Source organism: Echeneis naucrates, chromosome 14, assembly GCF_900963305.1.
Source record: "Echeneis naucrates chromosome 14, fEcheNa1.1, whole genome shotgun sequence".
In the NCBI taxonomy this organism is placed as follows: domain Eukaryota; kingdom Metazoa; phylum Chordata; class Actinopteri; order Carangiformes; family Echeneidae; genus Echeneis; species Echeneis naucrates.
The window spans coordinates 22,130,558-22,154,807 of NC_042524.1; the positions used below are offsets into that span (position 1 = coordinate 22,130,558).

General features: G+C 38.2%; 1 protein-coding gene across 6 annotated transcripts; it reads right to left on the minus strand.

Annotated features, from left to right (window-relative positions):
* Positions 1-2,551: 2,551 nt before the first annotated feature.
* On the minus strand, positions 2,552-23,548 carry bbx (BBX high mobility group box domain containing). Of its 6 annotated transcripts, none has more exons than XM_029519914.1 (16): positions 23,456-23,548; positions 20,685-20,762; positions 15,918-16,089; positions 15,337-15,594; positions 13,623-13,827; positions 13,480-13,547; positions 13,263-13,337; positions 12,609-12,689; positions 10,985-11,050; positions 9,211-10,066; positions 8,960-9,092; positions 8,576-8,727; positions 8,320-8,409; positions 7,647-7,844; positions 7,263-7,455; positions 2,552-5,371 (listed from the first exon to the last, which is right to left on the minus strand). In XM_029519914.1, the coding sequence occupies exons 3-16, from the start codon at positions 16,074-16,076 to the stop codon at positions 5,293-5,295; spliced, it is 2,613 nt and encodes an 870-aa protein (XP_029375774.1). In that variant the 5' UTR covers positions 16,077-16,089; positions 20,685-20,762; positions 23,456-23,548; the 3' UTR covers positions 2,552-5,292. The 6 variants fall into 6 exon arrangements, with proteins under 6 accessions (XP_029375774.1, XP_029375776.1, XP_029375777.1 ...); XM_029519916.1 differs by lacking the exon at positions 23,456-23,548 and adding an exon at positions 22,087-22,194 and having other exon boundaries at positions 15,337-15,591; XM_029519917.1 differs by lacking the exon at positions 23,456-23,548 and adding an exon at positions 22,087-22,194 and having other exon boundaries at positions 8,335-8,409.
* Between the last annotated feature and the right edge of the window lie 702 nt (positions 23,549-24,250).

The following is a 24,250-nucleotide window of genomic DNA, read 5'->3' on the forward strand; positions in this document are numbered from 1 at the left end:
CTCTTTAAAGAGGTTAGTTGGTACTGGGTCTAATAGACAGGTTGACGGTCTGGATGGTGAAACTATAGAAGCTAGCTCTGAGAGATTCAGAGGTGAGTATGATTCCAGATGTAAAAGAGGTGTCGCAGCATATTCAAGAGTTGCTGTTTTTAGTAGGGGATTTTTATCTAACGTAGGCAAGAGCTGATAAATTTCTCTGATCGTGAGAATTTTATCTGTAAAAAAGTTAATAAAATCATCACTGCTTAGAGCTAAAGGGATCACTGGTTCAACTGAGCTATGGCTCTTTGTCAGCCTGGCTACAGTGCTGAAGAGAAACCTGGGGTTGTTCTTGTTTTCTTCTATGAGTGCTGAGTAATATGAACTTCTAGCACTGCTGACAGCTTTTTTATATGTTTTTAGGCTATCTTTCCAGGCTCTGAGACTCTTCTGACTTACTGGAATGCCAATTTCTTTCTAATTTCCCTGATGTCTGCTTTAAGGCACGGATTTGGTAATTATACCAGCCAGCCTCCTCAGATTGAATACTTTCTTTTTGAGAGGGGCGGCATTGTCGAGATTCGAACGCAGTGTGGCCATAGTGCTAGTCACAAGGTCATCAACCTGCGTATGGGAGAAATCCTCATTTGAATTTAGATAAGGCATTGTTGGGAATGATGACCAAATGTTCTCTTTAAATTTAGCCACAGCAGCTTCAGATAAACATCTATAGCTGAATTTATTCCTCAATGCTGTGGAGCCCATTAAAGTAAACTCAAATGTAATAAGGTAATGGTCAGTCAGGAGACAGTTTTGGGGAAGAATTGTTAGCTTGTCAATTTCAATGCCATATGTTAGAACAAGATCAATGATATGATTGTAGAAGTGAGTGGGTTCATTCACATGCTGGGAAAAAGCCAATTTGGTCTAGTAGGAAAAGAAACCCAGAACTAAGGCTGTTGCTTGATATAAAACTCTGAGAGGAATTCTGAGTACGGACCAGGTGGACGGTATACTGTAACTAACAGAACCGGTTTTTCACCTTTCCAGTCTGAGTGGGAAAGACTAAGAGTGAGGCTTTTAAAAAAGTGAGGCTTTCTATGACGTTTAAACTGTCTCTTGACCTTAACATAGTGTTTTCATGATAGAGCATTCTATATTAAATCAATATTAAAAATCAAAATGTGAATTTTTAATTTTTTACTATAAAAGGGCTTTTCATACACTGTAATATAACCCTATGTGGAAATAATGACCCAGGTCCAGTAAAGCTGCATGTTACTGTAATGTATTAAACAGACACAAACATATACAGCAAAAACCTTTTAAGACACATGTAATAGATGTTATTTTAATAGGTGTCTAATAAGTAATAATTGCGTCAGCAGAAAGTGTAAAAAGAATAATAGTTGCATCAGCAAACAGTGTTATGACACAGGAGTTTGATTGGGATTGGGTAAGGGTGGAGGAAAGTTGAGGGGTCCCTCACTAAGCAGGGGTTCAGTAATAATTGGGCTGTAACAATCAAAAAACATATCTGTCATGGTGATTACCAATGAGATAAATTAGATTAAACACGTTGTACAAACTGTCAGAGAAAAGAGACTCAAAGGCCCTGGCATAACCTCTTAAAAAAATAAAAATAATAATAATAAAATAAAAATAAAAACAGCCATGATCTACATTCCAGTAAAGGGTACATAATTTTATACATGTTCATGTATAAATGGATGCATATTCAGTTGTATATTTCACTATTTTTTTTTTATTTGACTAAATCTATAAAAAGGAACAGTAATAAATAAGTTGAAACTCAAGCATTCAGTTGTTCTGTCTGATTGCAGGAGTGATCCTGTTACTTTAACTGTCCTGAACAGACTTTCACTTTTGCTGCAAAGGAAAAAGGAGTAGCAAATCAGGGAAAGCTTTTGTCCCACCACTTGAACAGCAAGAATCTCTCAGTTATTAGTCTCATGGATGCTCACATACTATGACAAGTCCTTTGGACCTAAAATCACCACACGTTTTCGTTGAGCTTGCAGCACAGCACCTATCCTGTCACAAGAACGGTTTTAACTATGCATTTAAGTAACAGTATACCATCATACCATACATACAGTACAATCAAGACTGAATTAGAAAAATACAGGTACAAAATGATTACATTCAAGAAGACAGTACTAGCACAAAAGGGTATTATAGTCATTTAAGTAACTAATATAGGAATTTCACTTGATAGAAGCATTTTCTAGATAGAAAAAGTGAGGGATATGGAAATGACTGTATTATGGCTGTTTTGTAGATGTGTGGATTTCTCGTTGACTGGATTCCCGCATACATAATAGTTAAAATGCATAATTTTCAGAGTGGGTAAAAATTATATATATTATAATATTATGATCGTTTTGGTTTGGGACATAAGGTGCAAATACTGTATACTAAAAGAGGCATTGAGTGGTGCCTTTTTGTTGCACTTCATTCTAAATACCAGGGAAAGCCCATTAGATACGCAGGATGAATTGTGCTGATATTGTTACCTGAAGATTTACACACTTAGAAAACGCAGTGCAACTTTTTCGCTAGCTTTTTTTTTCCTTTTCCTTTTTTTTTTCTTTAAACAGGATTTCCATTTGAATATACCTTTTCTTTGGCAAATGTCATTAAACTCACTGGCTAAAAGCAAATATATCTCTATTTTGGGGGAAGACAATTTCTTTGTCTTTGCAAAGAACTACACTGATGCCCTCCAGTGGAAGAACTATACAGCTTACTGTTGGACGCTGTCATCCTTTATGTAACTTTGTCTCATATCTGAAAAAATATATATGTGCTGTTTATTCTTAGATTATCATAAAGCATGAAATGGTTTTCTTAAACTTAACTGGGAAACATTTGCAGCTAGTTTGATAGATTTTATGAAAGAAATTTGGAGCCATTACAGTTTTTTTTTGCATGTAATGCACTATTACCACACTTGGGCCTACATTAGCAATATATTATTACCAATTGGCAATGCTTTGATTTAGGAAAAATACTCTTCCAAGATGAATGAGTTCTTTAAAACCCATTCATTTCTTATGTGTTGGTCCTGTCAGTAAGTCTCCAAAAGCATGTTCAACACATTTTAATACATATCTAAGAAATGGTGGTGTTGTTGCAGTCATTACTTTCACTCCTTTAAATGTGAAAAGACAAGCTCATTGTTAAGAGATGGTGCATCAGTGCTCATGTGCTTAGCAATAAGCATTGATGCATTAATTGCTTGATCTTTTTTAAACAACAGTCTTAATCCAGTAAACTTGACCTTAGGAAAAACCATTAAAGTTTATAAAGAGGACCAAGTTAAAAGAGCATTGTGAATACACATACTTCAACAGAAACACAATCAAACCACAAACAAAAAGCTATAAAAGTTAGAAACCAGCAAAATCGAAAATGTGATAAATTAAGTATTTGTCTACAGAGAGGAACAAAAGGCTGCTAGATAAGGGAGGTGAGGGGGTATTGCTGGGGAGTTTATAGCTCTCAGTTAGCTTCCGTTCGCCCATGGCAGCTCTTTCCGGTTCTTCAAACATTTGGGAAGACAATTAATTTGCAGCTTAACTGCACCTATCATTGTTTTTCCTGGTGATAAATATGGCCGAGAAAAAAAGCATTAAAATGGAATGATTCTGACCAAACATCAAGACTGCAATGCTAAAATAAAATTCACAAATCTAAGTATAAATACTTCAAAACATTGTTTATATGTGACCTTTGAGTAAACCATTTCTTGGCAATAAAATCTCCAAAGGCCAAAAGAAAACAAAAGGGAAATGAAAATGCCTTGTCTCCATTAGTGCTTAGATGAACCTTAAAATAGCTTCTGATTTACACACATTAAATCAATACCTGCACAAAACCAGACAGAGAGAGGAATATTATTCCTTTGCTTTGTTTTTTTTTTTTTCATTTTATGAGTTTACAGTGACACACTCCTGCACTTCTGTGTCGCAGCTTGTGACTGGCTTTAGCCAGGACATTGAAGACAGTAGAGACAGACTATATACTACGTACTCCACTGTGTTCAGTGGAGACAAGGCATTTTATCACCTTTTCAAGAACAACTCAGACTTTAGCTACAAATTGCAGTGTTTACATGATAAAGCACTGATCAAACCAACAAAACCAAGTTGCACACAAGGAATTGACCTTCTAATTGCTACGCAAACTGCAATATGATCAAGTATAGTCAAAAACTGCATTTTCACTATTCAAAAAGTGGTTCATTGACTTCAGGACTGTGATGTCATTGAGCATGAATCTAGTTGAGGGCTTTGTGGTGGCAGATGGAATCTAGGTGGGAAGGTTAAGGCTATATTTGAATCACTTTCACACGATCTCCCCATCACAGGGAGCAATTTTTAAGTCAACCTACTGTTTCAGAAGCTTGACAGAGGGACACTGAGCCTATGACTAAAAGAGGAACAGAACAAACACCCTCAGCTATTGTCAGCTCTAGTTCAGATGCAAGGTTACACACAGATTTACTCTTACACATTCAGTCTAACATGATTATTTGCAGCTACCACATACTGTTTTACAGTAGCATCACCTTAATGTACATGTCAAGTACTCAACCATGATTTCTTTGTAGTTTGGGTACACCACATCAGTGTACCACAGGGAAACACTTAGCAAGTAGTTATATAAACCATCATGATTATTTACCCTGGTTAAAGTCATTTTGGGTTTAAGCTGGAGGGGTGGAAGGGATAAGAGCTATTCAGATACAGAGGTAATCTACCAGAGGTGCAGGGAACTCTTCAGTAGGCGTGTGTGAGGTAAATAGGTGAGAGAAAGCTGTGTTCGCCTAGAAAACGAATGCATTGTTGGGTTTTTTTCCTACCTAAAATGCCATTTTTTAAAATTGCAAGACCTGGCCTTAAAATGGCCTCTATTTGACAAAACAGTGTACAATAAACCCATTACACCGATTTCTACAGGGGGACCCATGCACTAGGGGGAAGCTTAGTTCTTCCACAGGCCCTATAGGAGCATCTAAGGGGGGTGAGGACTTCAAAAAGGCATCTTGCCTCAAACCAAAGGAAGGCTTTGAGAAAAACACTGAGATAGCAAGGAGCAGGGAGGAGGAGGAGATGCCCTCTGTCCCCCACCATGAACCCAAGCTCAAGCAAATTCACCACAAGAGGAGGAGGTGGAGTCTGTCCAAAGCTTCCTGTTCAGGTCTCCCTTCAGCGTCGACTTGCCACTGGGGAGTAGAGCTCCCCTGTCAGTGTCCAAGTTGTGGTGTTTTGTAGCAGCAGTACACTTTCACTGATCAGCGCAGGAGATGAGGACTGGAGTCTGGGCAAGTTCCTTCTTTTGACTCTCAGCCAAGCCCCTCTGCCCTCTGAAACAAGATAGTCAAACACTCTTCAAATAGGTTTTTTTTTTTTTTTTTTTTTAATGAAACCATACACACATACAGCTTTGCTTTGTGCTGGACCTTCTATTGGTTCTATCAAAGTTTCGTTCAAAGTACATGATGACACTGTATACACTGGATAAGTGCATCTGTGGGATTTATGCTACTAACCACATTAAATTTTCTCTGTGAGGTTTTTTTTTAGCTTTTCAAGTGCGATGCAGAAAAAAATTCTTACAGAAGTTTTCTTAATTGCCCTTATTTTTAGCACTGCTAATCATCTAACCTCAAAAACTGCCATTTGCAGCCACCCATTGTTAATATACATTTGCCACAGAGAATGACTGTGAAAGGAAATCAAGACGGAATGACATGAATTTAAGCAAGTTAAAAAAAAAAAAAAACAAGGTGAGGAGGTCAAGTCATGGACCTGGAGAAGAGAAAACGTTTCATTTTAAGTAATCCTGCACATTAGATGTAACTACGTTCCAGCATGAGACCCAGTGGAGAGGAAAGGAGAGGAGGTGTGACTTTATTTAGGGAGCTGGTTAAAAGAAGTATTAGAATTAGATCATTGGCTGAATTGAGGTTAAGAGAGAGCATCACATGTTTATTATGTGGATAATTCCAGCATCACATTTGGAAATTTTCCTTAAAAAGTCTAACAGAGACAATCCTGGAAACACAACTGTGATGATTGAAACTAAACAAATCTATTTTACTTCATCTCCTCAAATATCGGCTAGGGGGTTTATTTATTTTATTTAGGTTTTAATTTCAGCTGTAGAGGGGCTTTATTAGAAGGAAAGCTAATATTAGAGAGGAGGCATTTTTTCATTTAATTCTCTGCTGCGTACAAGGCCACTTTCTCTTTTAACTCCATGGTTAACTACTGTCTTCTGGCAGATGCCATGACTGGACACTGCGTGGGCTGTGGAAATTACACCTGTTGGTGGTATCAGAAGTGCTATCAAATATCATAGTAAAAGTAGCTACAGCCACATAGTGGCACCGCCTGTTTTGTTTCCTGGAAGAAAAGAAGGAGGTGTTTGTTGGAGGGAGGCCAGAATTAGGGTTAAGAGTAGTGTGAAGATCTATAACAGAAAATTCGGTATATCAAAATATATATATAAAAACAAAAGATTTACATGTTCCATTTACAACAGGTGGAACCAACCACAAAATATATTAAAGCCTGCATGCATAAGCAAAGGATCAACTCCCTCCACTGCCACATCGGGGTACTGCACTTTGTGAAGAAAACATCAATGGCAGGGCACAGTCTTTCCCTTCAGTTAGTTTTTCTGCTAACATCCAGTCTGTTTCAGTCTGTTTATTATAAAATATCCACTGCAATATGTTGCAGTGATTGCAAGATTTGAAAAATTAAAAACTAAATAAATAAATCATAGTTCTCATGTTAGCCAAAACTGCAATTTGATTTAAATAGGTCATTCTTACACATCAATTTCACTGGAAAGAAATAACAATGCTGTGATTTTTGTTCCTATTATGATCCTTTCATGTCTGTAGAATGCAATTTGTAAGCCAAAGTATCTCCATTGCAGTCACGATGCAATACGTAATAATGTTGTTGTACATTTTACCTTCATTAAAATATTGCAGGTCCAGCTATTTGGATATTGCTATTGGCCATGCTGCAATTTCAGTTATAGATGAATTAACTGAGCAGCCCTAGTCACTATTTAGCTAAATATTTCTACATCCTGTTTCACCTTATGTGTGTTGATTATGTCTCTTAAACATCTTGAGAGTGTGCTCAACCCTAAGAACATAAGATGAAATACATATAATGTATATGTAAAACAATATCCCCAGTATTAGACATCCCCAGAAAATTAGACAGAATATCCACCTGTGAGCGTTTTCCATGGCTGCTACCTCAGCAAGGGCTGCCAAGCTGAAGAAAGCAGGTAGCTCTTGTGGTATGGTGCTCCTCTCCGATTCCTCTGCTATGGGATTACTGTAGCACCCTTTTTCATTGCATAAATTCTGTTGGTGTAATGGCTTCTTATCCTGTTCCTGGTTCAGGTCCCTAGTTTTGTCCTCTGTAGCAAAAAAATAGAAAAAATACACATGTATTCTCTATATCATATTTTTATCATAACTATTCATGTGCTTGTGGTTTGTTGGTTTATTATGCTCTGATTGTTCCCTGGTCAAGTTATAATTAAGAGTTAAAGTCAGATCTATGTCATCTTGCTCTGACTGATAAATTGGTCAGTCATTAATCACTTACCCTCAGCTTGAGACACACTACCATCAGCTGTGCGCACCAAGTGCGTGATCTTGGTCTTCCTCGCCTTCCTCTTCTGGCTACCCACTAGCATCTCCATACTTGTGGTGCCCTGGACATCTGGGCACATTATGGCAATGGGGACGCATGACTTGGCTTTTGAAGCAAAGTCCAGTGTGGTGGAATCACTCTGTAGCAGGGCTGCAGAGAAAGGGTTCATAAATACATGAGGATATAAACATTGTATGTTACAGTCCTTTCAACAACAACTGAAGTTCCTTATTCGTCTGTTTGGTATGACTGTAGTATAACCAGGCCTCTGAAGCTTTGTCTTATTGAAGATAAATTATAAAGTGCAAAGAACAAATGTACTGTCATTATTAACCATAGAAATGTTGACATGAAAGTAAATGTATGTTATAGATAGTAATAAATGTTGAAACAGCTATAGCATTAAATACATACCTTCTAAAAATCTCCTAAAACTCCTTTTCATGTAGAGAAGGTAAATTCAAATCTAATTCGAGGCTGCCCTTCAAACAAACTTGATTTTAAATTTTATTTAATGTATATTTTGTTGGTCAGATTGGAAATGGCAATGGTTAAATATGTTAAATACCTCTAGAAAAGTTCCCATCCCTGCTACATACCCACAAACATCAACATTCTAGTTCACCTTTGTCCACTGCACCTGGTTTCTCCTTTTTGTGTTTGTGCTTCCTAACAATCTTGTGGAATGAAGTCTTTTTCTGAGATGGAGATGGCCCTGATATAGCAAAAAACAAAGAACAAAAGGAGTATGGACATGCTGTGTATGGCGTCCAAATGTTTCTGAACACCACAGTTGTGGAAATCATGACTATAATAGTGCAGAGTGATGCATGGATGAGATGGGAGGACTTATAAAGAACAGTTATTATGAAATACTTCACCTTTCACCATTTTAGAAGCTTCCTCATGGACTCTGGAGCTATCAGTCTTCTTCTTCTTTGCAACAGTAGTCCCCTTCTTATCAAATGTCATTGGACTGTACTGGGGTAGGCTATTAAATTTCTTTTCAAACTCTTCTTCCAGCTTCCCCAAGCTGACAAAGGAAGTTCAGAGTTTAGATAATTAAGCATATAATGAACAGCCCAACCTCACCTTCAGAATACAGTAAATTCATGTCAAACAATCCTACGGGTATATTCACCTACAGAGACAGTGGGGCTTCAGACAGCACAGTAACTTTTATAAAAAGATAACATAAGAGGCTAGTCCACACTCTTTACTCCACAGAGTGGTGCAATAGATTGCTCACAGGAGACTGGACTTACCCTTGTGAAGATTCATCCTTGGACTTGGATTTTTTCACCTTCTTGGGATTGTTGGGCCCCAAATGTGGCACCGTCCAACTATCATCACACCAGTTTGTATCATGATCAGGAGCACGGAGAGCTCCTCTTTTACCTGTAGGAAACAATTCACCAAACAGGAAAAGGGGATTCATTCATATTCATTAGTCACATATCCCACACAGGCAGAATTTTCCTCCTCCACCGATTAGTCCTTGAATCAAAATAGATACCTCTGTCAATATTGGCTCTCAGTGAAGTCAGCATTCCCTCAGAAACAAGAGTTTTATACAAGGCTCCTTTACAGCTTCGCTCTGACTTCCTGGAGCCACGTTTTTCTGGGCTGGACTCACATATCATTTCGCTCTGCCTCTCTTTCCCCTTATCCTCCTGTTTTAGCTTAGTTGGTGAGTGGATCCCAGGGGAGTGATTGAGCTCTGTCATGTTGCCCTGAAGGTCTTTATTTCCTGTAGTTTCATCTGCTTCTGTTTTAGGACTGAGATGAGCCATCTCTTCTGTCATCTCCAACTCAGAGGAACTCAATTGTGCACACAACCCACTGTCTTTGTCCGTTTCCTCCTCTTTTTGTTTTACACAAATCTTGAATTTGGGCTTACTTTTCTTTTTAGAAACACCAGGACTCCCACCAGCAGGACTGGTCTGGATTTTCTTCTTCACCTTCTCCTCAGTGTCCTTCCAGGACCCTTTGGCCACTGCATCAATGGTGCTGAAAACAGTGTCTATGTCTGTTTCTGTATGGTTACAAGGTTTGTTGATCTTCTTTGTTGGGCAAGAGATCTCACCATTATCTTTTGACTTGGCTACATCTTTTTTCTTGCTCTTCTTTTTGACACATGAATTTTGGCTGCTGAGTTGTAGGGGGGTGACATCAGTGGAGGTAGAAGTGACAGAGAAGAGTGAAGGTAAGAGGGATAATATGTGAGGGGAGGGAGGACCATTGTCAGTGTCTGCTTTCTTCTTTTCCATCACTGGCATGACTGTGGTTTGCTGGAACGAGGTGGCAGAAGAGCTGTCCCCCGGCTGAGAGACAGCCTTGTCCATCTTTCCAGCTTCAGATGCCAAGCACATCTTACCAAACACAAAAACACTGTTAATTAGATGAATTGACATTTTGGCCCCTAATTCTTTACATGGAATTTCTAAACTCTCTTCAAAATCTGACCAGAAACGTCTGCATATTGCCCGCTATGTAAACTTGTAAAATTTTTATCATGCCCTGTTAGCAAATCGTCCCTGAGTAGATGCATATGGAGTTGTTAATCTGCTGAGAATACTGCCTGATTGACTGACTGACCCACCCATTATTGAGTTGTAGTTTCTGGTACAAACAGGTTCTACTTGCTGGGTGTTCATAGATGCAGTGCTGCTAACTGAGTACAATGTCCTTGAGACAGAGCCATAAACATGGTTCATCTCTGGGCCCAATGGATGCCAATTGAGCTACACCCCTTTCAGCTGCAGCTGTGATCGGCTTTGGTTTCCCAGAGAAGAGGAGAAGCGCTTCCACTACGCTGAGTCTCACCTCCATTTCAGTGAATAAACTACTTTTACTGCATGCATCACTATAAATAAGACAGGCAGAAGAAGGAATCTGAAACAGTAAATGAGACAATACACTGACAGCATTACAGCGGTTTCTGTACATTGAAAGACTAGAGGATTTTTAATTTCAAACAAGTGCTGGTGTTCAGTTTGTATAATTATGTAATGCATTAACATTAACAATAAAACATTAACTAAAACTTCTTTTCAGACGATCTTGTATATATATATATATATATAGTTCCGATGTGCATCAGATTTTGAATCAATCTTGTTGAAAATTAAAAGAGAATTTGGCAAAAATGTCAAAAACACAAAAACAAACGTCATGCCTTCAAATATTAGAAGTAATGCATTTGCTTTCAGTTGACTTATGTTCTAATTGTAGCTCTAAACAAGCAAACTCACTCTCTCCAAACTTGGTCACATGTTGAGTTTACTTACTTCAGCGAGCTGGAATAGAGCAGACTGTCTGCATGATTTTCCTTCAAGTGCTGCAGACAGAGATGACTGTGAACACAATAAAGCACTTTGTCACTGGTTGTGTTGTTAATGAGACTGCACTGCACAGCTTTCTGCAGACACTATGATTATTATTATTCTTACTCAGAAATATTTGCTTAATATTTATTTAAGTTTTCATTTAAGTTTATAAGACACGCTGTTGAGCCTGGGGGCTCCCTGCACCTTTTGTTAGAATTTAAAAACAAAGACGTCTATTGTCTAAGACTGGAAAAAAAAATTAAAATTTTCAAATCTGATAAGTTGTTAAAATAAACACATGCTTAGAGGCATTTAAACAAAGTTAAGTGTTGTATTATTAAAAAATTTTACGCCAATATTTTGCCTTTTACTGCTAATAAATATCAGCTGTTAATATCGGTTATCAGCCTCCTTGACTACTAATAACTTTTACTACTACGGTATTGGCCCTGAAAAAAACAAAAAAAGTTTTTATTAGTAGACAGGTCAAACTCTTGGCTTAAGTTCAACAGAAAACTTCAGGAGCTTAAAACAATGTGTACCATTTACATAAGACTAAAAAGTGACGGGGAAACAAGTAGCTGCCTTTCAACAATATCTGGACAAAATATTGTGAATTTCCATGGAGGAAAACAAACTTACATCATGGAGATCATTTGGCTGAAAGAATCCTAGTTTTTTTTTTTTTTTTTTTTTTATGACACTTGCTCAGAACTGTTATGATTCAGGCTCTTCCAGCTGCTGCAGGATGTGTGGCTCCAAGGAAACCAATCACTACCATTTGTTTTGGGACTGTCCTAAAGTCAATATTGGGGCGAACTCTTGTTTGAGCTTGCATGCTCAGCTTCTTTAAATTTTCAAACAAAGCTTTTATTTTGTATTTTTGTATTACTTTTATTATTTTTATCTAATTTACAATAGAAAAGTGCTCACAGAGAGATCCTGGAACACAAAGTCAAGCTTACAATAAGTGAGCTTGATCAACATCTATTGTTCTTTTGTCAACAATTTTGTGCCTGTCAGGATCCTTTAAGGAATTATGACTCTGGTTTTGACCAGTAGTTGTGTTGTTAACAGGTTTGATCTTACCCGCTCAGGTTAATTCTGCATCATAATTTACCATGGTGGCTGTTTGTGTCGCCTGCTTAAAATGTATTCAATTGCTCAATTCAGTGCTAAATTGGGAATTTGATTGTTAGATACCTTGTGAGTCATACTGATATGTAGTATGAAGGTGGTGCTAAAATGCCTATGTAGAGCATTGTTGCTCCATTTCTCAGGGCTGCATCCATGTCTGCATGACGGAGAACTGCCATTCATGGTTTCTGAACTGCGATGTGCTATGTGAAGTTTAACAATTGCACAAAGGGGTGGTATCTTATGGAGTGTTAATGAATGAATCACCTTTTAAAAAAAAAAAAAAAAAGTAGTATAGTAGTAGTATAGCAGAATCTCTTTTTAAAATGGGCTAATAATGCCTGACATTTTCCCACCATGACATACCAAAATGTCTGCTATAACACAAAGATGAGCATATAGTATTCAACAGAAAGAATAGTTATCATGAACTGAAATGAATCCATACCTCTGCCAGTGGGGAGAGGGCAGACTTGACCCTGCTTTCAGTAACATCCAGCTCTCTGTTCAGTACTGTCTCAGGCATCATCTGTAGAGAGAAGCGAGGGGACCAAAACCAAGAGGTATTAGATAAAGTTTGGGGCAAAGTGGATTCAGTCAGTCAGTCACTCAGCAAATCATCAATCCTGGATAGAAAGCCAGAGGAGTACAATTGTTGAGCAATTTTGTTGTTATTATTCAACCACAGCAGCAATAGTAAAAAGGTCCGTATATTCCTCATAAGATTATTAAATTATTGTTGTGTTAACATGAATCTGAATCTGAAAACTAAGCAGTCACACCAGCTGCCAAATAAATCAAAACTGTGTGAATACTGAGACTACTGACATACTGATAAATGCAGAATTGAATATACACATAAAATTTGAATAATTAAAATGTATTACTTTTTATTGATGTACTTTCCAAATCAAGCTGCAGCACCACACCCTGTCAATTTGAGTTTCTGTTATTTGTATGATGGACATAACACGAGATATTTTTTAATTTGCCACACAACAGAGTCTGGCCCCTAATAAGACAACTTGACCTTGTAAAAGATAAATGGAGAAAGGAAGGAGTAGAACTATAAGAAGTGAGAACTATAAGTCTGAGAACACACCTCTTCCTTTTCCCCTAAAATGCAGTTCCCTTCACTTGCTGTGTCACGTAAACTAGGTTTCGTGCTGCAAGGTATCTAGAGAGGTAAAGAGGACTGGGGTTAACTTAAAAGCATCATAATAATAAAAACAAACAAAAAACAAAACATTGAAACCTTTTGTGTTACAAAGAAAAGAAACATTCATGGATTTTACAAGAAGCTTGCAAAAGTGACCCACCTCCCTGTTTGTGAGGGCATGTTCCCCAGCTATTAGCAGCATGCTAAGGCCTCCCATCTTCGTGGGATCTGACAGTAAATATGAATTTTTAATCAATCACGTTGTCACGTTATTGTAAATTATCACTGCGTTATCATACACACCTGCCATGGCAAAGTTTAACTGAGGCATGTTGTCAGTTTTGGGCACTTTTTTGGCAGTGGTAGAGTCCTTGGATGAGTTGGAAGAGAAGGACCATACTTTTTTGCGGGGATTGCTGACTTGCTGGCAGGAAGGACTTTTGACTGGTTTGCTGGTGGTGGGACACCACTTGTAGCCTGGATTTGCCTTCATGAAGGCATCCTTGTACTGAAAGAGCATCAAGAAACAAAAACTTAAAGTTTCAGAATAGAATAATTTTCCATTTCTCTGAAAAGTGCAGGAACAAAAACATCCTTTGGTAAAATTGGTCAGTAGTTTAACAGTCAAAGTTTAGGTCAAGCTGCTCCATCAGCACTGTGAGGTTGTGGTTTGATGAGATTTAATTAACAGTTGCCTGCCAAAATAAATGTACCAATAACCCACCAGCTATCATCACATTTTGACTGTACCTGAGTTCAGTACTGCCCAACAGGGTCTCCATGCAGGCAGTTAAAAGTAGGTCAGTTGAAATCGCCATTTTTTTTGCATCATCATTGACTGACTTACTGTGTTGCATTGTGTTGTGGGTAGTATGAGGACAGATGCTATTGTTTTCTTTCCATTGTAAACACCTTTTAGCACCTTTTATAGCACAGTCTTCAGATCAACCTCTAACAGCTATAAGGCTCAATATATTCAACATATATGGTTCACATATAAATAGGCAGTTATATTGGACATATCCTTTCATTTGAAATTTCCTGAAATGAAACCAATAAAACTACCGATCTCTTCTAAATTGATTTGCATAGGATTCATCTCACATGAAGACACTAATATCCATTATTTTTTAAAGGAAATGTGTACTTCCTGTGAGTTCAATATCAAATTAAATTCCTTGACCCACTTAAAAAAAAAGAAACCCATTGGGTGTATTACAATAGCTCATGTAAATCTGTGCATATTAATGCTGGCAACATATGAATCCAATATTGATTCTTGAGTTATGGGAGTTTTTGGACTGTTCACAGTCCCAAGAACCTTCTAGCATACAGTACATACAAACCTGAACAGAAAAACAAATCTCTATTAGAATGGCTGTGATGTTAGGGTTACCTAACCCTTGAAGTGGGGTATATACAGTACCAGTCAAAAGTTAGGACACAAATTTCTATTCATTTGAATGGGAAAGCGTGTCATGATGCTTTACTCTCCTGATTTTTTTTGTTTGTTATTTGCTTTTAATTGTTTATAATACCAGTAGATGTGAACAGAACAGAACAGAAGTAGAATCATGATGTCATGTCCGGAATACACTCTGTTCCACTAGATTCAGTAACTCAATGTAACCCATGCATTCAGCTTTTCTTTCATCAGTCATTCTGTAATACGATTGTTCTCTCCATTAAAAATGTTTGTGACTTTCTAGTGTCAGACTCTGTTGCCTCTAGTGATATATCTGCCCCACAGTGTTTAGTCCTCTCTAGGTGCTGTTATTAGAGACATGCATGAGCTAACATTGACACCTTGACTTTGATTATAGACTCTTTTGTTGAGCCCTCACATTTAGTTCACAAACAGCATATGGGAAAAGGTGATTATTAATTGCCACTGAAGTTGCCCAAGATGAAAAGAAGTTAATCTAGGAGCACTGTCACCAATGATCCATCTTACAATTTAAAAAAGACTGTTTCAAATAATATTAGTAAAGGTGTAGAAGTCAGAGAACAGCCTTACCTCCTTGGCCATGTCAGTGTATTTCTGCTTCTCTTTGGGCTCCAGCACAGCCCACCAGTCAGCCAGGATCTTGGTGGCCCCCCGGTTGTCCAGGCGAGGGTGCTCCTGCCGCACCAGAGAGCGATGGCGCTTGCAGAAGAGGAGGAAAGCATTCATTGGTCGCCGTGCTCGCTGTTCATTTGAGTCTTCTTCCACTTCCTCTGCTGTGCTCCCACATTCCACCTGTGACCCCTGGTCCTGGCCACACAACACTGGCTGCTGAAAATATACAAAATCCTTTGGATGTTAAGCATTTCCACTTTATGTGATGTTTAAAATCAGTACCACTGCTTCAATGTCATGAAGTTGGTTATATGACTTATCAGAGAGCTTTTAATTTGAAACTAGAGACATATAGAGACACTTGAAACAGACAAGAGGGGAAAATAGAGAGAGAAAAGAAGAAAAAAATATAGAGAATGAAAGGTAGATTTAACTAACATTATCCTGCCTTTAGTAGTTGTTTAACCATGCCCCTGCTGGAAAATATCATTGAGCATCACTGCAGTTCATGACCCTAACAAAGTATTAAAAATGCTCACCTTTGCCAGCTCCTCTTCATCTTCCTCTTCTTCCTCCTCAGAGAAATCCAGAGCCTTTTTGGAGAGAAGTGGGTGCCACTGCAGGCATTTACGTTTGGGGCGTTTGCCAGTGACCTCCCCTGCAGCAGGTGGCTCCTTACCCCTTCCCCCACCCTTCATGGTACTACAGCACCTAAATACACACCAGAATGGGCACACAGGAGACTGCGTCAATTCAGAACATGGACTGTAGTATTAGTGATATGTCTCTTTATTGAAGCAGTGAGACATGCTGAAAGACATTTTTAACAGATGGTAATGTGCATGAGTTTAAGAGAATATAAAAATTTTATGCTAGTTTTTAAAAATATGAATGAACATTTATGGTATTCCAATCAACCAATCCAATCAATCACCAATCCCCCCTCCCCTTTCCAGCTTATACCAGTTTTGCCACAGCAAATCAGCTTTCTGAGACTTGAGTGATTGATTTGGCAGTTTTACAGTTTCAAGCCAGATGTCCTCGCACAAGAGATGCACAAGAGTACCACTAGTGGACTTCTTGTTGTCAGGGAATCGAACACCAGTCTCACGCATACCAAGAAGGTAAACTCACCACTATTCTAGCGAGGCTAACATTAAAATTTAATGCAAATGTTTCCATAAAGTTTCATGCTAAACGATCCTAAAATCTAAGAACAAATAATATATAAAGAAGACACATTTAAGGGCATTAAAATCCTTGCTTGATTTAAAATCAAAGATCTCCTTACACATCTAAAGTATGGCCTCTAAATATATTTGGTTTAATTTAAAATGAATAAGAGAAAAAGTAAAGAATCCAAATCCCACCCCCAGTGACCATCATTTCATTAGTCTTCATTTACTATGCTAATTGTCTGCCTTAACTTGCTTTGGAGAATACACCCTACTGTGGGACCCACAAAAAAGACTTGCAAAGGATGATCATTTATAGCTGGTATACTTTGTACTACTAAATTAGACACTGCACTTTCATACCATAGTTTACTGATTCTACTAATTAGAATCATTCCAGTCCGGGACAATTGTATTCATTTCTATTTCCTACATACTTGATATTTATTTCGTAACTACAATCGCAAGGATCAGTGCCCGGACAGTGTTTCAGTGTTCAATATTATTTTTAACTTAAGTGCTGATATCCTCTCTCAGGCCTTTCTTTGGAGCTCAAGTTATGAGAGAGCCAATCAGAGGAGAAGCTCTTTTCCTCTCCTCCTGATTGGCTGCCCTTTTCTGAGCGAGCCAACAAAAATTAAACAGATATCATGTGAACACTTAGAGAAGCCACATCAGAACTTAAACAGTACTAAGAAAGAGCCTAGACCGGATTTACAGTCAACAACTGTATGTATGTAGGTATTGAATCAATATTGTATGATCCTTTAATATTAACCTTTTAACTGTATGTACGTTTATAATCTACCTTTAGAGTGTATGTGACCTTTGAAGGACATGAGGTCAAAAGCCATTAAGACATGATGCTATGGGCAACAAGTGTTCAATGCAATGTAGGTGAATCTCCAAAATGTCAACAACAGCACCCTCCAATATTATACACTGCAGGAGGAACAACAGAGTGAAATCTTTTCAGGAACTACAGTTGATTCAGATAGTGGATATACAACATCTTCTTTTCAAAAATCAAGACAATCGTGTAAGTATATATTATAGTGTCATTTATACAGTGGGTACGGAAAGTATTCAGACCCCCCCTTAAATTTTTCACTCTTTGTTCCATTGCAGCCATTTGCTAATTAATTTACACACAGCACCCCATTTTGACAGAAAAACACAGAAATTTAGATTTTATTTTCCTAATTTATTAAAAAATCAAAAACTGAAATATCACATGGTCATAAGTATTCAGACTCTTTGCTGTGACACTCGTATATTTAATTCAGGTGCTGTCCATTTCTTCTGATCGTCCTTGAGATCTTGAGATGGTTAATTAAATTGATTGGACTTGATTAGGAAACGCACACACCTGTATATATATATATATATATATATATATATATATATAGCTCACAGTGCATGTTGAAGCAAATGAGAATCATGAGGTCAAAGAAAAGAATTGTGGCAAGACACAGACCTGGCCAAGGTTGTAAAAGAATTTTTGCCGTACTTAAGCTTCCTAAGAGCTCAGTGACCTCCATAATCCTGAAGACGACCAGGGACGACCAGAACTCTTGCTAGATCTGGCCATCCAACCAAACTGAGCAATTGGGGGGGGGGCCTTGGTAAGAAGAGAAGTAAAGAAGAACTCAAAGATCACTGTCACTAAGCTCCAGAGATGCATTGGGGAGATGGGAAAAAGTTCTACAAAGTCAGCCATCACATCCAGTCAACCATCACAGCAGCCCTCCACCAATTGGGGCTTTAGGGCAGAGTGGCCCGACGGAAGCCTCTTCTCAGTCCAATACGCATGAAAGCCCACCTAGAGTTTGCTAAAAAACACATGAAGGACTTTCAGACTATGAGGAATAAGATTCTCTGCTCTGATGAGACCTAAATGTAAATTTTTGGTCTCATTCCTAAGGGGTATATGTAGGGAAAACCAGGCACTGCTCATCACCTGCCCAATACAATCCCAGCAGTGAAGCACGGTGGTGGCAGCATCATGCTGTGGGGGTGTTTTTCAGCTGCAGGGACAGGATGACTGGATTGCAATTGAAGGAAAGATGAACGGCGATATCCTGGACGAAAATCTTTTCGAGAGTGCTCAGGACCTCATACTGGGCCAAAGGCTCACCTTCCAACAAGACAATGACCCTAAGCACACAGCTAAAATAATGAAGGAGTGGCTCTGGAACAACTCTGACTGCTATTGAGTGGTCCAGTCAAAGTCCTGACATAAGCCCAATGAAGCATCTCTGGAGAGACCTGAAAAGGGCTGTCAACCAACGTTCACCATCCAAGCTATAAAAGCTGGTGAGGATCTGGAAGGAGAAATGGCAAGGCATCCCCAAATCCAGGTGTGGAAAAACTTGTTGCATCAATTCCAAGAAGACTGGTGGCTGTATTAGCTCAAAAGGCTGCTTCTACTCAATAGTGAACAAAGGGTCTGAAAATTTGTGACAAGATGATATTTCAGTTTTGATCTTCTTTTTTTAGTCTTTAATAAATTAGCAAAAATGTCTAATTTCTTTTTTGGTGGGGGGGTGTCAATATGTGTAAAATACAAGGGAAAAAAATAGTTTAAATTATTTCAGCAAATGGCTGCAACATAAGAAAATTTCAAGGGGGTCTGAATACTTTCTGTGCGCACTGTAGCTATTTGTACTGCCATGTTAGAGCAAACATATTTTAATGCTTATCATTGGATGTTAATCTCAGTATTACTGTAAAAAGACTATACGGCTTGGTCAATGATGTACTGGCATTCAGTATGTCATGATGTATCAAGAGAGCTAAAAAAAATGCTAGAAATGTGTGACGAGTGAAATCAGGTGAGATGAAAAAAGTATTGCAATTATTATTATTATTATTATTTTTGGCCTTTTCTGGCTTTATTCCAGAGGGTAACCAGTTACACCCTATCTCAGAAATGTTGTGGGTTTTGTCTTGTCTTTCAGTCATAATTAGTCTGTAAGCTCATTTTGTATAATTAACCCAGTATCGGAAATGGTTTGGAATTGTTTGTTGAAGCGTTATATTCCTAATTGGCATTTATAGCTATTTGTACTGGCATATTAGAATAAACCCATTAAAATGCTTATGTCTGGATATAAATTTTTTCTCTGATTTTTTCTCTGATATATATATATATATATATATATATATATATAGAGAGAGAGAAAAAGAGAAAAAGACTATAATTATTAGTCAATTAGTCAATTTATAAAAAATAGCCTACTCAACAATTTTAAGACAAATTATTTTTGTATTGTATTGTTTGATGGTCATTTTCACACATTATATCTGACATAACTATTTTGACATTTTATAGTCCAAACAATTTATTGATTGGTTCAGAAAATAATAATTGGGCTGATGAGAGTTGAGTATTTTGAAAATAACAGAACTTAAAGTGCAGTTTTTCACATCAGCACCAGATCACTGCAGGACTCTGGGCTCACTTTGCTTTCCTTGGCAGGTTTTAGTTGTGAAAAAGATAACAGGAACAGAATCAGAGCAGATAAAGGTTGGTTTGCTGTAGAACAAAGTAGACAGTTTAACACTAAAGTGTACTGATTTATATGTTAAATATTCCCATACTATCATGATACCACATTTCAAAATAGGTTTCTACATTAGGAACCAAAACAAATTTAAGTCTTGATTATAATTGTGAAAAAGTAGACGAACCAGATCTGCTTCATGGCTGAAGCTTATTACACTGCCATGCTGATTTAAAGTCCTTATCTAAAAATCAGTGAATATGTACATTTTAAAAGAAAAGTAAAATTGTAGCTGGTGTTCCTTTAACCTTGATACACCATAATCAGGTTGTAGTCTGTAGAGACTCAGAAGCATGCAGCTCATCACAACCATGTTCTCTTACTATCAGCTGCAAGACAGTTCCTAGTTCCACACAGAGACTAATGGGGGGAACATTAATAAATAATTCATTTAAAGAAACTATCTGGATATTTTAGGATTTATTTGCTTGCTTTTGTGTGTTATGACACAACTGAAATTTAGTAACCAATGAATGAATGAGCCAATGACTTCCTCTGGATGTCATCCAGACTAGAAGCCTGTGTTTGTGTTTATGAATGTCAAGTGGACAACAGGGATACTTACTGGAGAAAAAACAATGGAAATGCTGTATGAGTGATGAAGATGAATCTGCGACTGCCTTTGTCATGCAATAACGATGACCTATAAAATACAAGACAACGCTCTCAGTCATGCGTTATACTGTCAAATCGGCAACAATATCCTTTCAGCAGGAGCTGGGCTGCTGGAATAATGTCAGCAAAACAACTTAAATGGAGAATTTCTCAGTGATGCTGTGTAACACAAGACCTCATTCTCAAAGTACGATGGGACATTTTGTCTGATATGTATACTGATCGTTTTAATCATGCAGTCGATCCGCCCTTGTGGCCAGAACCAAAACATGTAGGCCAAACCCCTCCAACAACTAGATGTATTTCTTAAAATAATATACAGGGTAAATGAAGGAGGCACAGCTCATGTGAGCATTTCGCTACACAGAGGTTAGTTGTGGTCTCAGGTAAAACTGCTGATGCCCGATCGGACTGTCTGTGCTGGGAGTAATTACTGAATCGAGCTTCTCACTCACAGTAGCAGTACAAGGTTTGTCAGGTACAATAAACAATGCGTTCGACTACCTACTGTTCCCCTACCGCTAAGAATTCATTTTCATCTCCGTGCAAAATGTCGATCTGAGCTCTAACAAGACAGACAAGCCGAATGAGAGTCCATCTTGCTTTGGTTTGGAGGAGAAAACCCAAGCACAGTACAGTAGTGGGGATATTTCACTCCTGTCAAACTCTCTGGCGACTATGTTGTCGAAATGTCTTCAACTAAAGGGAAAATACATCTACACTGATTAATTAAACTAGGGATTTTCTGCCTGGGCACATACAACTGTGGCCAGTGTTTTGCTGAGCAGTGGCTCCATTTCCTAGCAGTGTTACTAGGAATAAAAGTAGCTAGTTAGCTTGCTAGCTCAATAGCTTGCTAACTGGACGTGTCACGGTTTTGACATGAAATGGTTTCCAAACAGCACGCACTTTTTCAGCATATTCTGAAAAAACTCATACACTGAACCGACATCGAAACCCTTGTTCGGGTTGTTGCATTGGGTCGTTTACATACAACGCAGGTTTGTGGCTATGTATTTGATGCGGATGGGGGGGTTATACCACCTCACTGAGGAATAGTTGCTCTCCCATTTATTTTTCACGGCGATTTCATACAGGGGGGGTATAACGGTTAGACAGCAACGGTGACAGAACGGTGCTGTCAATTCCACTGGGGATCAATGAAATGTCGATGAAAAACAAACACATTCAAGGGGAAGCCAGCAGGCGGACATCATGTCCAAAGCAGCGATTATAACAAATTTTCAGAGTGACTGACTGAGAGGCTGAGAAAACAGCAGCCAGATTTTAATGCGAAATCAATCAAACCAAAAGTTCTCTGTCATGAACGTCGCCTTGATGTTTGAACATACCTCTAATATCTGGCTCAAGTGCCGGGGGGGCCCTCTCATCATTGGTGCCGTCCACCTTTTTAACTTATTGACACATCATAACAGTTCAGCACTGGCTGTACTAACACAGCTGCATCAAGTCCCACCAAATAACGGCACACGGAATCCGGAATTACGGAGCTTCCTCACCAAAATAAAATCATCATGCTTGAAGCGGTCAAACTCCATGACTCCATCCGGAATATGGATATGGAAACTGTATATTTAGTATTTCTTACATGTTTATGTTATAATGCACGGTATATCATCATTGCATTGTTTCTGTAGCCCTGAACTTGTACTCGAATACCGAATTTGTATATCCCAAACAAATACAGGCACATTTTTGAAGTAAGACCCGTTTTTTGGCAGCTTTATTTCACTAGCACCCTTCAAAGCAATAAGTTAGATTGCTGAAATGTTTTACTTGAGTAAGTCACGCGGAAGTGAATTTATATAAAATGAATATATTAAAGGAAACACAAAGTAATACACAATAACACATATATATTAATTTAAAATAGTAAATTGAAAATATATATTGTTAAGACACTAAAATAAAGGAAGAAATCAAAGCTAACAAGGAACATTTACAAGTATAGTAAAAACATATGAACTTATGTGGGTCAAGAGGCTAATAATGATTACCTCTATTTTCCTCCTCAGACATAATGTCTGCAATATATCTCCAGTGGCCGGGGCTAATTTACTAATAGAAGACTATCCAGTTGGTGTAATGTCAAGTAATGACTTTCTTATCTATCTATTCATCTATCTGCAATTTCACTTCAAGTAACATTTTTATAAGCCACTAACTCTTTTTATATGTTCAACCGGAAGTCATCTCTGATGTGTATGAATTGACAGTGGTACAGAAACGCAGCACTTCACTAGATGATGAATGTTATCGTCAGCGAAGGCGACATGTTAAACGATATCAACCAACAAAAAGAACACAATATTGTATGAATTCTGGCAGAAATACAGACTTGTTCAGTCATATGATGTGAGAGAAATCACTTTCGTTTTCTTCGATGTGGGAAAAAATTCTCATCTCAGCTATACCCCTCCCCTCCCCTCCCCCGGTCTGCAAAGTCCTCATACCCAAACTGGCCTGTACTTGCTAACCCTATCCTCAACTAAACTTTATCTTTGTGCTATGTCTGACCACCAAATGGTCAGCGGAAAGGTGCTGGCTACATCACAAAGCTCCCATAAGCACTTGGTAAACGCTGGGTCCAGTCTATGTCAGTTGAATGACTACTTCTTTCAAGCTTCCTGGGTGTTAGTGAGTGTAACGCCTGTGGATAGTTGTTGAAGACGTGTGTTTTTGTGGGTCGACAGCACCTACCTGTCAGTCGCTATGAAGGGAAGCGGTAATAAATTGCATAGATTTTCTTTAAAAGCTGAAGCCGTGGAATTCCAAACAGTTGTGCAGCACACTGTACACAGTGGAAGGGTCCTCCTCGTCATGTAAAGCTGCACGTAAATGGATACTCCTGTTGATGGACAGCCGACTTTCACCAATCACACGCAGCGTTACATTCTAATGTTTCCCGATTAGTGAATGTAATGTTCACGACACAAGTGATAATGAAAAGGCTAAATAACATAAACCAACTACTATATAAATTCACTTTATGTGAGCCGTAATCTGCAGTAGTGGATCCACACTGCCCTTTTGCTTCTTCTTGGTTTATTATATTTACTTGCGTTAAAGATCGTACAGCCTGTCTGTCTATTGACACTTTCAGGGACATACGTTCTCTGGGTCTTGTGAAATGATCACTGTCCTTGTAAATTACTCCATGCAGGCAGTTTACTGGTGTGCTGTGTCCACTGGGACGAGTAGCTGAAATTCTACCAGAGTGTGCTTATGATTTTAATGAATATTTATCTTACCATAAAGAAATTTGGGACATTAAAATAATCAAATAAATCAAATTACAGAGAATGACATTGACTAAAAGAACTTAGAAACAGATAGCAAATATAACAAGGAAAAGTTAGGATAAATAGATGCCATTAATAAAAGCGTTTTTTGAAAACTTGTGCAAGACTTTTCTGATTCTGCAGCCCCAGTTCCTCAGAGAGGAAGTTCCACAACTAAGATGCCCTGTCTGTAAAAACATGATCTCCTTCAGTT

Coding starts and splice junctions, on each gene's coding strand:
- bbx (XM_029519914.1), bottom strand. CDS start 16,076: ATGAAGGGTGGGGGAAGGGGTAAGGAGCCACCTGCTGCAGGGGAGGTC. Junction 13,828..15,336: donor ACACTGACATGGCCAAGGAG/GTAAGGCTGTTC, acceptor ATGCTCTTTCAG/TACAAGGATGCCTTCATGAA. Junction 10,067..10,984: donor CTCTATTCCAGCTCGCTGAA/GTAAGTAAACTC, acceptor GTGTTTGGTAAG/ATGTGCTTGGCATCTGAAGC.